Source organism: Xenopus laevis, chromosome 5L, assembly GCF_017654675.1.
Source record: "Xenopus laevis strain J_2021 chromosome 5L, Xenopus_laevis_v10.1, whole genome shotgun sequence".
In the NCBI taxonomy this organism is placed as follows: domain Eukaryota; kingdom Metazoa; phylum Chordata; class Amphibia; order Anura; family Pipidae; genus Xenopus; species Xenopus laevis.
In genome coordinates, this window is record NC_054379.1 from 95,531,733 (window position 1) to 95,549,809 (window position 18,077).

At 34.2% G+C, this 18,077-nt stretch overlaps 1 protein-coding gene across 4 annotated transcripts in view; it reads left to right on the forward strand.

Moving 5' to 3' along the window:
* The window catches only part of col12a1.L (collagen, type XII, alpha 1 L homeolog), a 140,065-nt gene that overhangs the window by 56,936 nt on the left and 65,052 nt on the right, over nt 1-18,077 (forward strand). For all 4 annotated transcript variants that reach the window (XM_018240582.2, XM_018240580.2, XM_018240583.2 and 1 more), the window contains 16 exons: nt 3,289-3,438; nt 4,216-4,335; nt 4,451-4,615; nt 6,801-6,947; nt 7,257-7,399; nt 7,541-7,670; nt 8,918-9,063; nt 9,475-9,604; nt 10,147-10,286; nt 10,539-10,668; nt 11,481-11,623; nt 11,707-11,839; nt 11,934-11,960; nt 12,106-12,248; nt 17,427-17,559; nt 17,838-17,977. In XM_018240582.2, the coding sequence (XP_018096071.1) occupies nt 3,289-3,438; nt 4,216-4,335; nt 4,451-4,615; nt 6,801-6,947; nt 7,257-7,399; nt 7,541-7,670; nt 8,918-9,063; nt 9,475-9,604; nt 10,147-10,286; nt 10,539-10,668; nt 11,481-11,623; nt 11,707-11,839; nt 11,934-11,960; nt 12,106-12,248; nt 17,427-17,559; nt 17,838-17,977 (2,120 nt within the window). The remainder of the gene's footprint in view (nt 1-3,288; nt 3,439-4,215; nt 4,336-4,450; nt 4,616-6,800; nt 6,948-7,256; nt 7,400-7,540; nt 7,671-8,917; nt 9,064-9,474; nt 9,605-10,146; nt 10,287-10,538; nt 10,669-11,480; nt 11,624-11,706; nt 11,840-11,933; nt 11,961-12,105; nt 12,249-17,426; nt 17,560-17,837; nt 17,978-18,077) is intronic.

The following is an 18,077-nucleotide window of genomic DNA, read 5'->3' on the forward strand; positions in this document are numbered from 1 at the left end:
CTTTCTATATTGCTACCTAAAAGTGTTGCCAAAATTTCACCAACATTTTACCAAATGCATTCCTTCAATTTTTTTTCTCACGCCAAAAACATTGTAATCAATTTGCATTTTTTTTCTCATGCCAAATAAGTCAACTGGCATTTATTGTTGTGTTTTTCCCAAATCAATCTAATTTTTCTTGATTTTTCTAACTCCAAATGCATTGGTCAATGGGCGTTTTTCCTCACAGGAAGTGCGTTTAAGTCAGTGGACATATTTCTTGTTTTATCATCGTGAAACTTAACACATGGTAAATGCTAGAGCAGATCCCTACTAACTAATTTGTCTTGCAGAATCTCAGTATTTCATTCTACTAGTGTCAGTCGGAGTCTTCAGGGGACAATGCATATTTCATTTTCTGAGGAAAGTTTATATTCCTTAATTTACCTAAAACCACTTATGGTTTAGTGCTAAGAATATTCCGCCATAATTATCTAGATGAAAACTAGATTTATAGTACATTTCAACAACTTACATAAAAAACAGCACTTGCATTATTTGGGCAAACTGCCTAATTACAAATCTCCTCAGCAACAACAAACCTTAAACAGGCCTTATAGAACAGACGTTTCGAATAACTGCCAAGTATGGAACACTGCTCTTAGATTTACATCCTTATGTATTGTCTTTTTTTTTATTTTTTACTTTTGCAAGGTTATTCAATTTTTCCTCTTGCGTCATGGTCACATTTATCCTCTTGTCATATTTTCATATTATACATTTAACACAATTAATCCTAAATGTTTGAAAGGAATTTTAAAGCTGAGCCATTACATGGTCTTTTACCCAGCATTAAATCTTGTTTTTTTTACTGGAAAGAGGAGCAGAATCACTGTATCATACATAAGCACTTACATAACAAAAATGACTGAGCAATAATAGCTGAGATATAATTGGTTATAATCAAGGGTGCCACTACTTAAATTTCCATAATGTGAAACCAAAAACTACAATGAGACTTAATCCAAGCCAAGTGATGCTGTACTTAATCAAAATGAATATAGTTAAAATGGTGATATTTATTAGTCAACCATGCCAACACATGCAATTAAAAACACATTAAAAACCCTAAACCCTAAAAACCCTATTTGTTAGTTGTGACATTATTTGTGATTTATATTGAACATTTACCTTCGAAGAAGTTCAATTTCAATGGCTCAAATACATTAAGGGGGTTATTTATCAAAATCAGATTTTTTCATTAAAAAAATTCAGACCAAATTAGAATCCACGATTTGACCTTATTTATTATTAAAAAAGCTTGATTTAATCTGATCGGGGAAAAGCTCAATAAAATCGAATGAAAACCTGAATTGTGTGATTTTTCCCCCAAATCGCTATTTTTTTCTAGCTTATTCCTGAAAAGCCCAAATATTTCATATTTTTATTTTAAAAAAAGTTTTGCCCCAAAAAGCCTGACCGGAGTTTATAAATACACAACAGGAATGGGACTTCTACCCCTGCCCATGTGACCCCAAATTGCTCAATTATAAATAAATGCTCCTAGATGTGAAATAAAAGGCAATAACCCATTTATAAATAACTTTTTTCAACATAAACATATCAACCTTACAAATAGAAGTGATACCATTATGTGGATATCATACTGACTTTTGGTGGACTTTTCAGTTCAACACAGCAACAGCTGCTACCAGTTATAGGCATTGTGATTTCTTTTGCCACAAGAGGGAGGGGCTCCTCGTTTTACAGGAGTCTTAGGGTTTTTAATGTGTTTTTAATTGCATGTGTTGGCATGGTTGACTAATAAACATCGCCATTTTAACTATATTCATTATCGATTAAGTACAGTATCACTTAGCTTTCTGGGGACTAAGTCCTATTGTGGTTTTTGGTTTCACATGCATAAGCACTTACAACAGAAAGGTGAGAAGTTTAGGCTATAAATTAAGATACCATGGGTCTTACCAACAAGCAAAATATGGAGATATAAAAGTGTTACTGCAGTAACATTTAGAAAGTAGGCCCTAATTATACTGTAATGAAGAGTTAAACTATGCATATATTCTTATTAGGTATGCACCGAATTTGGTGCATTCGGTTTGGTATTTGGCAAAGGTTTCTGGCTTTTTTGGCCGAAACCTCGTGCCTGGCGGAACCGAATCCGATTCTTTAAAATCATGTGACCTTTCATAACAAAACAAGGGAGTAAAAACATTTTTTAGCCGCACACACTTTTTCTCTCCTCCTCCCTGATTTGCATATAGAGGGGCAAAATTGTTGCATCACTAATTTTTATGCATAAACAGTAAACAGTAGCTGCTCTACCACCATGGCAGTAGCATCTAACTATGAGAACAACTATTATGACCACTAGCATGTACCCAACATACTGCATGTGTAATTAATAGGTTTCACTTATTTATTATTGATTTATTACTGACATTAAAAGTTAGTTGCATTGCTTTATAACTTTGCAGATTGTTGTATAATTTGATTGCATACTGTTGATATGAAATGAACATTTGTTTGTGATTATGTCCAGCTGTTAAACTAAACTGTACCTTAATGTCCTATGTGTTGATCTGTTTAACAAAATGTATTTATTTTTACACAGAAGAGGACTTGCATTTAAGCCCTTACAATCAAAGATACCTTAACAATTAGAGGAGTGTTGGATCAAAAATGTGAAACACATATGAAATCACAGTATGAAATGTGGATAGGATATAAATAAAAAACCCATAAGTTAATAAAGGGGATATCAATTTCACTCCCGAATCAGCCATGGAAGCAAAATATGACACTCAACAATCATGCAATATTGTATATTTATATATATATATATTTTTTTTTACATGTATATGTTATATTTGTTTGCATTGTATTGTATTGAGAATGCTAACTGTTGCCAAGTATGGAAATGTGTTCTTCTGACTAATGTTGATGAAATGTGTGTTCAATGTCTTTATTCCATACGTCTTTGAAATGTGTCTGCACTTCCATCTCTTCTTTCCTTTTTTCCTTTGTGTGCACTCACTGTACAACACTTTTGACAAAATTACTGCCTTTTTCTGGCAGCAGGGGGAGATTTATTTTTAGGACGCATGATCAATGTGGTATTGAATATAACCACCATAGTATAAAATATGATGTAATAATTATAGTGTGGGTGTTCAGTGCCTTAAGTATTGGCCCTTATGTTGCCATATGGGCAGTGTTACCCTTTTGCTTAAAGAGTTCAAGCATGTTTGTTAAATTTTATGCATTTCTGTATGATTACCGTGGCAGGCCTGGAATGCAAAACTAAAGCTGCTGCCGATATAGTGTTGCTGGTGGATGGCTCTTGGAGTATCGGCCGCCCAAATTTTAGGACCGTCAGGAGTTTTATAGCACGACTGGTTGAAGTCTTTGAAATTGGCCCAGATAGAGTGCAAATTGGTAAGTTTGTTTTAATCACCCAGGGATACACTCATTTTAATATATTTCTTATATACAGAACAGCTCATTATAACTAAATTGATTCACCATAATGCTTGTCATTTTTGTCCAAAAGGCAACTGCTAGAAAAAAATAAAGAAAATGTATAAATGATTTGTCAGCTAGAATGTTATTTTAAAAAAACCATGTATGAACCCCTTGGGTTTGAAAAGATGTGCAATTCCACATGTTTGGACAAAAGTGTCATTGCATTTGGAATCTTATACAGGAACTGATTACTAGCTCAGTCTGGGGGGAGGGGTGAAACAATTAGAGTTCATAGTATAGAATTGTTAGTAGAGTAAAACAAAGAGCAAAAGTTGAAAGACAGAGCTTAGATAGATGGGGTGAAGAGCAAAGTGTTGGGATAAGCTGGAACAAAAGTGAGGGGTGGAAGTCTGGGTGTTTGTTAGGGAAGAATTAGCACAGATCATAGAGGAGAAGGGATGGGTCGGAGGTAAATGTTCCTGCAGTTTCAGTCATATTTAGTTAGTATATTAGTAGTCATTTGCATCAAAGAAAACACATTTTCCCTGACTAAATTTATTGGCTTTGCGTTAAGCTTTATAATCCATCATATAAACTTTTTTAACAATATTATTCACTATTATATCACTGCGTTTTGTGATAATACCTATTTCCAAGGGAAGATATAGTGTATTATGTATTAGGCCTATGCAAACATGCAATTATTGTGAGCTGATGGCAAACCTTTTTTACTGTATGCTTTTATTTCAGCCTTGGCCCAATACAGTGGGGACCCTCGAATTGAATGGCAACTGAAAACTCATAGCACTAAGAAGTCTTTGTTGGAAGCCGTTGCAAACCTGCCTTACAAGGGGGGTAACACCCTTACAGGTACACCATAAAAACACTAACATAACTATTAAGAATAAGTGCCACAGAAACAAGCCACAGACCTATGATCTGTACCTGTATGAGAACTACATTCTGGTATTTCTGTTTTTAATAGGTATGGCTCTGAATTTCATCCTACAAAAAAACTTCAAAGCAGAGGCTGGGATGAGACCAAAGTCAAAAAAAATTGGTGTCGTAATCACTGATGGAAAGTCACAAGATGACATTGTTTTACCTTCCAAAATGCTGCGAGACCAGGGAATAGACTTATTTGCAATTGGTAAGTGGAAAACTTGGGGAGTGTGAAAATGAATGATTCGTTGGATGTCTTAATGCTCAGTTTCTCTGAGAAAGTTTATTGGCATTTCTTCACTACTAGCCACTTGACCACAGCAACTGGTGCAATTTAATATACAGCCTGTAAGTTCGTGTTGTTCACCTTGAATTCACTGATTCAAGTTTTTTCCATTCAAGTTCATTCGAGGTATAAAAAAAAAAACCTCATAAAGCTCTAAAATTTGACCTTTGATTAAATATATGGCAGACAAAAATGAAGAATTAGGGGCCTATTTATCATTCTGTGTAAAACAGGAATCATCAGAAATTAGATTTCAACTGTCGCCTATCAACCAATCAGATTTTGCAATAAAATAAAAGCAAAATCTGATTGGTTGCTGTGGGCAACAAGGGATGTTTTCCTCCAATGTTTTCATAGCATGATAAATAGGCCCCTTAGTATAGCAGAGAGGTACAGGATATGGTAGAGTAGACAATGAGGGTATTGCATATTCAGTTCCCACAATAATCTTCATTACATTTATTAGAGGGCACACACACATCTACACTCACAGCCAGTTAAGAAATTGCATTTCCACAACTCAGCTCAGCTTGATATAAAAAGAAATATCTTCCAGAGCATTGGATTTTTCCTTTTTTCCTAGACTATAATTTAATGACATGCCAGACATTTTAGTAAACTCTGAAAAACTGTGAGTAATAGCTGTAGTTCTGGCAGCTGCAAAGCACTTCACTTTTCTTGAGATAGCTGGCCTTGCCATGATTAATTTTGGTGGTTTCTGAGTTTTTTATGTCAGTTTAGGTCAATTACATATTCTGCTATAAATGTTGCTAATTTTTATGTGCAGATTGGCACCAAATTTAATTTTTTTTAAATAATATAAAGGAATATCTTAAGAATTGTCAGTCAATAGTATTATTAAAGTAATTGATACCCGTTTATATATGCTAATAGACCAAAGTGTTTTTTTGTGCATCAGAAAATCCACAGTTTTGCACCTGTCTTTTTGTCATTTTGTATATTGCCCCCCTTTTAGTAAACAAGCCCTAAAATCTCAAACCAGCTTCTGTTCAGGCAGCATACCTCGCAGATACAGAATTACAACAAAGACAATACTGTATGAAACAAAGTTACAAGCTAAAATATGTATTGTTGGCAAAGCATGAATCCAACAGGAACATATTAAAAGCACAAATCACAAGCTTCCTTCCAAAGTTAAAATAATTTGCAGAATAAATGGCTATATGCCAATGTAGGCTAAATATGTTGCCAACCATCCACCCAACTTAGAATACTGAAATGCAAACATTGCAAAGTGCAAACAAAATCTCTTCTTTAGATGAAGGAATTGTTTAAATAAAAAAAACTGTACTGATTACATAATACGATGAACAAAGTGAAAATGTGAAAAACATATCAAAGTATTTCGTCTAAAAAATTGCCTGCAAAATGTTAAAATTTCAGTCCTTTGTTCTTTGCACAAGAGGGCTTTGTTTCTTCTGTTTGCCTTGATCCAAGAAAAATGGTTTCTTTAAAAAATGGAAAAGATGATGTCATTATTGTGCAGCAAACATCATTACATTGAGATGTAGTGCTATGGAGTCATGGAAACAGTAAAAACCAACAGGCTACTAGTAGAGTGAATATGAGACAAATGGAGTGGCTAGAGTTGTACTAATTATTAGTGTTACAGAGAATAAACATAATAGCACAATACCTCAAGGGACTGCTGATCTGCAACTTAAGTATTTCCTTTGGGTTGCTCCAGATTTGGGTAAGCACTTAAACTAATAAGGTCTGTTATCTGAGATCCTCAAAGTATGGTATTTTCCATTGAAAAGATGATGGTTTTATGGCTATCACTAGAGATGTGTTAAAACAAAAAAATGCATTTTTTTCTGGCACAAAGACCTTTTCTGTGTATTTTAAATAACTCTCAATTTGTAATCAGTAGAATAAATTACAGTTAGAACTTGTAAAATAATCGTCAGGGGGTTCAGAATGTTTAGAGTGTATCACAGAGCTGTAAATGTTCATCAGCGAAAAGGCTGGTCAGTAATAACATTAATGGTATTCTCATTGTCCCCAAAGTCTCTTTTTTTGGATGCTTGCTTTGAAATAGATTACAGTGCATTACTGGCTTCTAACTTGTCTTTATCTTTTATAGGTATCAAAAATGCAGATGAAAATGAACTAAGGCAAATTGGCTCAGATCCAGATGAGACTTACGTTTATAACGTTGCTGACTTTTCTTTACTTGTCAGTATTGTGGATGACCTCACTAACAATCTATGTAACAGTGTGAAAGGCTCAGGTAGTTATTCCTTTCTATCTATTATGAATTAATTAATGTAATCATGTACCTCAAAACTATTCATATTTTCATATTTTTTTTTCATAGTTTCATTTTTGTTCAAATATATATTTCCAATATAGATAAAGTTATTTGTAAATATAATTGCTATTAAAAGCAGCAATGCCTGGCTCTCCACTACTGACTCTGACTCCTGAATCAATGTTTCTAGTTTGCTGATTAATAGACCCCAAACTGTACACCCAAAGGACTGCAAAAAGCATCTTCATCTCATATAGTCTAACACGTTGTGGTTTAATCTGAATGCAGGAGATGATCTGGAGCCACCCTCTGATCTAGAAACATCAGAGCCTACACCCAGGAGCTTTAGAGTCACATGGAATCCACCTTCTCAAAGTGTTGACCGATTTAGGGTGGAATATTATCCAGTGTCTGGTGGTCGACCTATGGAGGTAAGATATGTAATATTAGTAAGTTAAAACATTTCTTAATATAAGCTGCAGGCAAACACAAACTATTCTGTCAGGTCTTGCCTACATATATTTTTTCATTGCAGATAACTCTCGTTATCTTTTGTTTTTTTCCATTTTAAGGTTTTTGTTGGCAGATCAGATAGAACTACAGTTTTGACAAATTTAAAACCTGAAACAGAATATGTTGTGAAAGTGTTTTCCGTATTAGAAGGAGAAAGCAGTGAACCCCTTGAAGGCACCGAAACAACACGTAAGTTATAGTTATATTTCAAGGCAGCATTTGCCTGTTACACTATCCTATTTACTTTATTTGAAAAAATACTAATTTTCATTGCTTGTTATGTATAAAAATACATCTTCTTCATAACCTGCACTAACGTTTAATTACATGATATCAGGCAATTTTAGGGAAATATGCTTTATTATATAGCATAAAGCCTTCCAATGTCATCCAGTAGATTTGCCAACAATGTTTGCAGGTAGCATGTCTTTACCTCACAAGGATGTTTTTATGAGCAAAATAAAACATAATTACTCCTTGCTCAGTAATAGTGAAACATTATCCTCTTTACATTCTTGAACAGCTGGTTTGGTTACAAATTGTGCATTGCCACATGTGGCCTTAATTTACTGATGTTTAGTGCTGGTTAAAGTATTTTACAAAATGGTTTGTTTCATATAAACCAAACCACACATTGAATGTACAGAAAATAACCAAGTTAAGGCGAAACAATTGTTGTTTCATAATAAGCATTGATAGATAAAAGGGGGTTTCAAACTATATGGTAAATATTGTGATACCAAGAAAAAAAAATGATTAATTGCAGGACGAAAAAAAAACAAACATACAAAATGGATGCCAGGTTAAGTTTTTGTTCTAACATGTTTTAGCAAATATTGTAGAGCGTAGAGCAAAATGTCCAGAGTAGCTTGATCCAGAGGTATTACTTTTGCATATCTTATTCATCTGGTATAAAATGTGAAGGCTAAAATGTATCTCTATATGATCTCATATAACATAAAGGCTCCTGAACATGGCAGTTGCTAGAAAACTAAATGAGATTCATTGTCTTTTCTTTGCCTTATATTGTATGTTTAAAGACTTTCCTTCATTTTTTTTTCTAGTTTAAGCACACACTTCCAAAAAGTATTATTCTAGAAAGCATGACATTTGCATTAAAACATACCCATAGCTTTTGTGAGAGTTTTTGGGAAAAGTTCATCAATATGCTAATTTGAGCACAATAGACAAGTTGTGACTTTATTTAGACAATATAAGATAAAATATGGCTGAACACGGGAGGAGGTCTTCTGTTTTAAACAACTTATTTTTATTTATATATGCAGAATAAAAATATGTAAGTGAAATCAACAATTTTCATTTTTGGTGTTAGCAGATTTTTTGAGGTCCCCTTACAAATTTTCTAGCACAATAACAAATGTGATTAGATTATAAAATGCAAAGTAAAATAATGACATCTATATTTACATCCACAGTACCCATTCCTTCAGTCAGAAATCTTAACATTTATGATATTGGAACCAGAACAATGAGAGTACGATGGGAAGCTGCCCTTGGAGCTACTGGATATTTATTGCAATATGAACCAGTTAACGCTACTGTGCCTTCAACTGAAAAAGAGGTGAGCAATACTTGCCTAGTGCTTATATAATTCAGAAGACTGCAGTGCATATTGGGGACTTATATGTATTTGGGCCAGTGAATAATTCAACCAAGCATGCTAGTCAAAGGCTATGGGAGAGAACTGGGTTTAAACTCTAAATTCTAAGCACCTGTTTAATTACTTTAGTACCTCATTGGTAGGATATTAAAGAGATACACAAACAGCAAACTTAAAACCATATATTTATTTCTCAAGACATCATTTTAACTGGTAGATGTTAAACTATAAGCAAAACCCTATTGCAGCCGAAAGATGCAACATCTGAACAGCTTCTTTGTGGCCATGACTGGTTTAGAGTTTTAAAAACAAGCTTTATATTCCCTCCCACCCATTACATATTATGCTTACTCTTTTATCTGACATTTCTAGATGAGAGTTGGTGCATCTGTGACAGATGTACGTCTGGAAGATTTATTCCCCAACACTGAGTACACATTGACGGTATATGCACTTGTTGATGAGCTGACCAGTGATCCTCTGACCTCACAAGAAGTCACTTGTAAGTTTTGTATTGTGTTTTTATGAAGTTTCAGAAATACTGGGCACAGATTTTCACTGTCTAAATGAAGGGACATCATCGCTGCAATGTCACAAAACCTATTTAGCGTCACTTTTTTGCCACAAAGTCTATGTAAAGTCCATAAAAGATGTCACATGAGTTTCCACCAAGCATCAATCCCTGTGCCCTTGTACCTGTTGCTCTGTAATTAGTGCATTTGGTATCAAACACAGCATGCAGCACAGGCTTCCACTTCCCCTCTCTCCATCTTTTGTTTGTAGTGTGCAATTATAACTCAGATGTACTGTATGCTATTTTCTACCAGATGTAAAACTTTACATGCCCAAAGCAGCTGCAAATATATGAGCCTGAGTGGGGATTCCAATCCTAAGAACATCACGATTTTAACTTTTTTTTACAGTTTGCACCTTGTCCATAACTGTCAATAAGCTTTATGGTGTGCAGTAAGAAAAATCTCATAAATACTGAAACTTATACTGGAAACAAGCTTTATTGTAATTGTCTGACACTTATTTTACCAGTACCCATTCAAGGTGTGGGAAGCATTAGAGTGAGAGATATCACTCACAGCTCCATGAATGTCCTTTGGAATGCTGCTCCTGGAAATGTGCTCAAATATATAGTCAGATATAAAACAGAGGAAGAAGAAGAATTCAAAGAGGTAACAGACTCTGCCATATGCATTTTACTTTAGTTAGGATTACCATTTTCACACTGTTTGAGTTACTCTTTTATCAGTCATTCAAACACTGTTAATTTTAAATTAAATCAATAGCAAAAAGCACAGGTCCACTATACAATACAGTAGCTAGAATGGTATCACACCCTTTGCTAATAATAATTTTGTCACCTACAAAATCTGACTGCCTGTTACACTTCTCTTACTGAATTTGGAAATGCTTATTTGTTATAGGTGGAAGTGGATGGATCTAGAACAAGTACACGACTTACTGACCTTTTCTCACAAACTCTATATGATATCAGTTTAACTGCAGTGTATGCTACAGGAGTATCTGAGCCGCGTACTACACAAGGAACCACAGGTAGATGCTTTTCCTAAAACACTGACAACATGATGTATACATTTATCCAGTAGCTCAAAGTAACCAGTGAGATGCCACCTTTCATTGATCTGCATTAAATCATTAAAAGCTGATTGTTGTAATACATTACTAGAGAACCAATACAATCATTGATTGGGTTGCCCATAGTTATAGTATTATGATAGTGGTATTCACCATTGCTAAAACCCAAGCCACCCCAAGTCCTAAATTCCTTTGTCATAAATTCTGAAGCTTTTCTTACTTTAATTTACACATATTTATTATGTCTCACCCACATTCCAGCCTTTTTGTATGTAGCACTGCCAAACACAAGTAGTATTGCATACATGAGGCTGTGCACTCCATTCTTAGGAACCAATGAATTTTGATGGAGCAAGTATCAAGGAGCAAATAACATTGCACTTTGCTACTATCTTTTGCACAATGCACCTTTCCTTGCATTTCATGTTTTAAAATGTATATTTTATGGTATCTTGTACATTATTAACAGACTTTATGGTAATTTTGTTACTTGACTAAAATTCAGTTATTCCTATATTTAATATTAAATATTGATTATGGAATTTAATTATCATAGCAAAAGACAGATGCTTACGTTCACACAAACAACGATATGTATGTGATTTGATAAACTGCACTATTTAAGAGAAAACCAACACTTTAACCTTCCATCCATGTTTTTTCCTCAGACGGAACAGGCTAAAATGTCAGTATTTAAACACAAGTAGAACTTCTGTAAATATGCTCATGGTGCTTATGTTTCAGCACAATTGAATTTTGTGTACCAACAGCTCCAGTACCAGCTCCAAAAAATCTCCAGTTTTCTGATATAGCAATAAGACGTTTTCGAGGTACTTGGGAACATGGGGCTCCAGATGTAGCTTTGTACAGGATAACCTGGGCACCAGTTGGAGCTCCAGAAAACAAGAAAGAGGTATGTTTTACTGCTCTGATTGCATGGAGATGGACCAAAGATGACCAATGGCAACTTTCTAAGTCACCAATATTTCTTCCTAGACAATTGTTGATGGTGATGTAAACACTTTGCTCTTTGAAGAACTGGAACCCGAGACACAGTATGAGGTTTCAGTAACTGCCATTTATCCCGATGAATCAGAGAGTGAAGATCTGTTGGGTGTTCAACGCACATGTAAATATGAATTCATTTCTAATAATAAGCAAGCCTAGGTATAACTAACAGAATGCCAATACTAACTGACTATTCTTTCTTTTACTTTTAATAGTGTCAGAAACAATTTCTGCAACACCAGGTACGTTCGTAATGTTTTGCTGTTAAAAACCACTCTCATTTCTGAGCTGAAATGTGTTTATCAAGTGCAAAATCAGTATTTGTCATTTTTTTCATTTGTACTTTATTTATTTACTTATTTTGTACTTTTATTTTTTTTATTCAAGCCCCAAGGACTGGCCCTAGAAATCTACAGGTGTTCAATGCAACGTCAAATAGTTTGACTGTACGGTGGGATCAAGCTATGGGCGATGTGCAAAAATACAATATCCATTATAAGCCTGTTTCTGGTGCTGGTGCTGAACAAATGGTAATTATTGATATTTTCGCTACTCTTCACATTATAAAGGTGCTGCTGTATATAATTAAACAGTCACGAAACGATTATGGTTATTGTGGGGGTAGGGGGGCAGTGATTTCCCTTTTACCTTTGTTAAAATGATGACCCCAAAAAGTCTGTGGCAGAATATTGCAAATAAGAGTGACTCCGCTGATGTGTTTATAGGCATCTTCCCACTCCCAAGGCAAGGTCACCCAAGTTCAAGCATGAAAAATACTTATATTTTTTAATACAATTAAATTATAATAATAAGATATTGAAAACTAAAGTAATAAAGTCCATGATTTCTATTAAAATATACAGTAAACATATTGTCGCTTCCTGACAAAAAAAAGCTTTGCCTTCTATGTGCAAGGTACAAAAGAAGGCATGAAATACATATATACTCTCCTTCTTAAAGACTGTAGGGCTAATTTACTTGTACAGGTTTACAATGTTGCTGATTTTTTCTCAGATTAGCTTAGGTTAGTTTAAGTAGTGATGTTGTAATGTTATAAAGGCGGAGCTTGTGAGCTGGCAAGCATTCTTCTTTTTTTAAACTAAGGAACAGTTCAGTGCAAAAATAAAAACCGGGTAAATAGATAGCCTGCGCAAAATAAAAAATGTTTTAATATAGTTAGTTTGGCAAAAATGTAATTTATTTTGGAGTTACTGGGTGTGTAACATAAACGCCAGAATCCCAACTTCCTGCTTTACAAATCTCTAAACTCTTATTTAGTCAGCGACTTTTGGGGGGGGCATACAGTATAGGACATAAATGCTCAGTAAGTTTGCTTTTGATCCTCAGCAGGTCACACTCAAAAGCAACAGTTATGACCAATATGGCCTCCCTTCAAAGTTACTGTAACCATGACAGCTGCAAAGCAGGAAGTAGTTTTCTGGCTATTATGTTAGACATCCAGTCACTCCAGTTTTTATTTCTACACTGAACAATTCCTTTAAAGTAAAGTTTAACTTCTTGTTAAAAACTTTCTGGCAACTATTCACCGGTTATGGAAGAATTCATAATCAAGTGCTCCATGTTGGTCTGATTTGGTGTTTGATTCTCATAACTTGTAACCCAAGGTGAAATCATGTCCAGAGAAGTTCAGAACCAAAGAGGTAAAGGTGGAGTAAACGCAAAGTGAGCGAGTGTGTGTCTAGCATTGGTACAGGTGCACATTCCTTGGCTTATAGATTAAGCTAGTACCTTCTTTGAGGATATACAGTAAAATGCTGTTTATGAACTAAAAAGAAATTATTACTGCTTTAAACCAATTAAAAATTTAGATGAACAAGTTCTTAAGAGAAGTATATTTTGCTGATTCTTTATACTAAACTGAAACTTAGTTTTATCATGAACTGATGTTAAAGGCCTTTAATCAAACATTTTATATTGGTGTTTGCAGAAACTCCTACTTCAAAGTTTTTCCAGCTGTTTCTAATAAAAAGAAACCCATCTGCTGAAAGCATATAGAGAAAAATATATTTGTTTAAAAATAAATCAAAGACTTTATATCAAGATCCTGTGAGCTCAGCAGGAAATATTGGCATTCCCCCATTTTCATGATATATTTGTACAACAACTAAAGAAAGAATATTTTAGTACTTGTAAAAACAACCAACAGTGGCAAAACTACAATGTACCGGTCCAAAATGGACTCGTTTTTTTCTGTCTGCTTATGAGACAAAACATGGAGTCAGTTTTCATACGTATCATTATGAATCTATCCACAATGATTTGGGAATTTATCATGCAAGGTAACAAAAAACGATTTATTCGATTAAAACATTATGAATCAACTTAATTGTGATCTAGGAAAACTCCCATTTGATCAGCATCAATCAATACTTATATTGATCAACCAGGAGGCTGAGGAAATATAGCTTTCCTGCAGGATTTCCCATCATATCAATACACATAGATGCGTGTGTATTGATAGATGCATGTGTACTGTAGTTCTAGGGAATCATGCCATTGTGTTACTGATTTCTGGCTTTTCAGCCATGAAATGGCCTGTGTGAAAATAATCAAAATATAGAGCCCTATTTATAATTTTTCAAAACAAATAAATAATGTTATATAGATTTTCAATAGCCTATTCAGTGACAATTTACAATGAAATATATTCAGCTCTCTAGACCTTGCAAAATTAATTATTTCTTGTGGGAGGCAGAAGAATTTGCTTTTGGCAAAATGAAAAAGTAATTGAGATTTCATATTCATTTAAATGGTATAAAAGAAGAAATTTCATGAACATTATATTTGTTTGATGTAATTTACATTCTGAACTTCAAGATGCAATTCCAAAAATTATACAGATAAATTCTTTCATAACAGTTTAAAACAGGCCCATTATGTGTGATGTGAATCTGTACAAATCGGTGCATAGGTGAAGACAAAATGTTTTATGGGTCCAAGGTGCATTTCTCATTGGGAATTTCTGTCCCTCCATGCATTTTTTAACTTGTAGATTTTTAGCTCCCTCTGAATATACATACAAACATCCTCCCACATTCGACAACTTTCAAATGGTCGACAACAGTTGTGAAGCCTTAAAGTAACAGTAACACCAAAAACTGAAAGTGTATCAAAGTAATTAAAATATAATGTACTGTTGCTCTGGACTAGTAGAACTGGCATGTTTTCTTTAGAAAAAATACATAAACAAGTTGCTGTATAGCAATGGGGCAGCCATTCAAGCTGGATAAAAGGAAAAAAAGGCACTGATTACATAGCACATGATAGATAAAACACCATTGTATTAGATAGGGCTTATCAGTTATGTGCTATGTAACGTGTGTCTTTTCACCTTTTTTCAGGCTTAAATGGCTGCCCCCATGGCTACACTACAGCTTGTTTATATAAATTATAATAGTATTTCTGAAGCAAACACACCGCTTTTACCAGTGCATGCTACCATTATATTATATGTTAATTACTTTAAAACACTTTCATGTTTTGTTGTTACTGTTCCTTTAAGCTGTGTATGCAATCACACATGGGCAATTTATATTTAAATGGGCCTATAAACCCTGGAATGCAGATCTTATAAAAATAAGTTAGTTGAACTATTTTTGGCAGCCTAAAGCAACAATGAATAAGAATTCCATAAAATGAATACATTGCAAGAAGCACAGAACAACGTTGGAGGTGTCACTATAAAACATTATTAAGGTTTGCCTGAAGGTAACTTAGGTTAGACCGATGTTTTACTAAACAAACTTTGTTCAGAATCATGGCATAGTCCAGCTTTTTAATTTTTATAGAACTATTAGCATCACAAGTCTTTAAAATTGTTGACACAATACAAATGACATAAATGCATACATTTCCAGTCACCTTCTGAACACAATATGAAGATAATTGTATAAGGAAAAGTAAATGCTTTTGTGATGCAGTTCTTTAAATATATATAGAAAACCCATTATCCTAATGGGTTTCTGTATATTCTAAAATACTTAATTTAAATACAACCAAAAGTGTCACTTTAAAGGTATGTATCAGACTTCCCTGTTAGTTGTTATATAGAAGTCATGACATTCCTATTGCTTCTCAACTTTCAGCAATACCATCTCCTTCACTTACTATATCTAATAAATAGGAGGAAATAGCCCGTTAGTGGAAAATGGTAACATTTGTAAAAGGGCCCCACATCATTTGGAGAGTATCTTTTTTATTTGTATCATTTATCTTTATAGACACTTTACCCTTTGTTCATGTTTGACAACCAGATATTTACTAGACTGCGCCATCTGGTTACATTCATTTTCAGGTGTTTAACATCTTTGCTTTTATCATATATATATATATATATATATATATATATATATATATATATATATATATATATATATATATATATATATATATATATATATATATATATATATATAGTCTTCAACTGACTTTCTCTTGAAGTAGTTTCCAGCTGCTAATAAAAAACAATCACGTTTTTTTTCCTCCAAATGTCTTAAGCTACAGAGGGTAAGAAACAGAATTTTGGCAAAAAGACAACACTTTATACATTTTTACACTTCTTTCACAGACGGTTATTTTAGCAGGACAGTTGGCATATCTAAAGTTAAAAAGGTTTATTTACTAACCTTCTTCAGCAGTACAGATAGGATAAACAAGGAATAAAAAGTACTGGTAAAGCACTGCATTGCAAAACAGATTTTATATTCGTGAATATAAGGTAGACATTAACATTTTTAGAGGGGAAAAAAAACTTGAATCTTTAGAGATTTATTATACCCCCAAGCTGCTAAAAATCCAAATTTGAAAATACTCCAGCTAAAACCTGTTGAGGTCATGCAAAAGTCAATGGCAGATGTCCCTGAAGATGTTGATCTGTGCTGGATAATCTGAAAAAGTCGCTGTTTTTGGCCAATTCAGGTGTTAAATTCAGAAAAGTCATACGATCCAAATTTTCATACAATTTTATCAAGACTTTTTCCCTCTATCACCTGGTGCACAGGTGATAAAGGGGATCAGCACCCTCCAAAGTAGATGCCAAGAAGAATTCACTGGCACTCCGAGGCAGATGCAAGCAGGGACAACCCTTGTGTTTATTAGCAGAAAACAGCAACGTTTCGGGATAAAACCCCTTTGTCAAACATGCTTGACAAAGGGGTTTTATTCCCGAAACGTTGCTCTTTTCTGCTAATAAACATGCAATGGTTGTCCCTGCTTGCATCTGCTGTTAAACTGCTTTAACCCCATGACATACAGAGCATGATATAGGCCTCCAACAAAGTAAAAGAAAGAAAGAAAGATGAGCACTGTAACCAGAGTTAGTAATAAACAAAACCATATACCAAGATGCATTCAAAGTAACATAAGCGTTTGTAAGAATGGTAGGCATATTTTAATTGGTGAATATTATTATTGTGTATCTTCATCAGTTTGTATCCCATTATTCGGAGCTGAATTGTATCAAGTTTACAATAAATGTCAGCAAATATATGTACCTTAAAAATAATTTTTACCAAGAATGGGGAATTTTCAGCCAATAAGAAATCAACTTGCAAATACCAAACTGCTGCCTGCTGTTTAGTCGCAGTTACATTACTGGCTATGTTGGGTGAAACACAGTTGCCTGAGCTAAATATGTGATGGGTGACTTCTTTATAAAGTATATGACTACATATTTATTTGGGCTTTAGACAAGTGTTGGTGGAAGACAGACCAGTGTTGTGCTTCAGCGACTTCAGCCAGATACTCCATACAACATTGTTGTTTCATCACGGTACATTGGAGATGAAGAAGGAGGAAATATGTCAGGAAGAGGAAAAACAAGTAAGATATTAGTGATCCTAAATATGCTACTATTGACCTTTATATAGGACATTGTAATTTTCATGGCATTCCGCCAATTAAAATATGTGCATGTAATAGATAACCAGATGATCAAACAGCAGTTGGACAGCACTGTTCTACCAGATTTCATTTGCTCTACTTTTATCCCAGCTGAATTTCAGAACATAGAAATAAAATATGTAAAGATGAAATAGCCTTTTTTTCACTCTGATGATGAAATGGTACAGCATTCATCAGCTTTTATTGCTACATTGCAGAACCCCTAAATACAGTGAAGAATCTAAGAGTGTATGATCCAACAACAAGCACTTTGAATGTACGTTGGGAAGCTGCAGAAGGAAATGTGCGACGATACAAAATTTACTATGTACCTACTGCCGGAGGATCAGAGGAAATGGTAATATCTTGTGTGAATAACAATAGTATTGCATTGTAATATTTTTTGCTACAAACTTTTATTTCACAAGCATTTCTTTAAGACTTGTTTGAACCTGTTT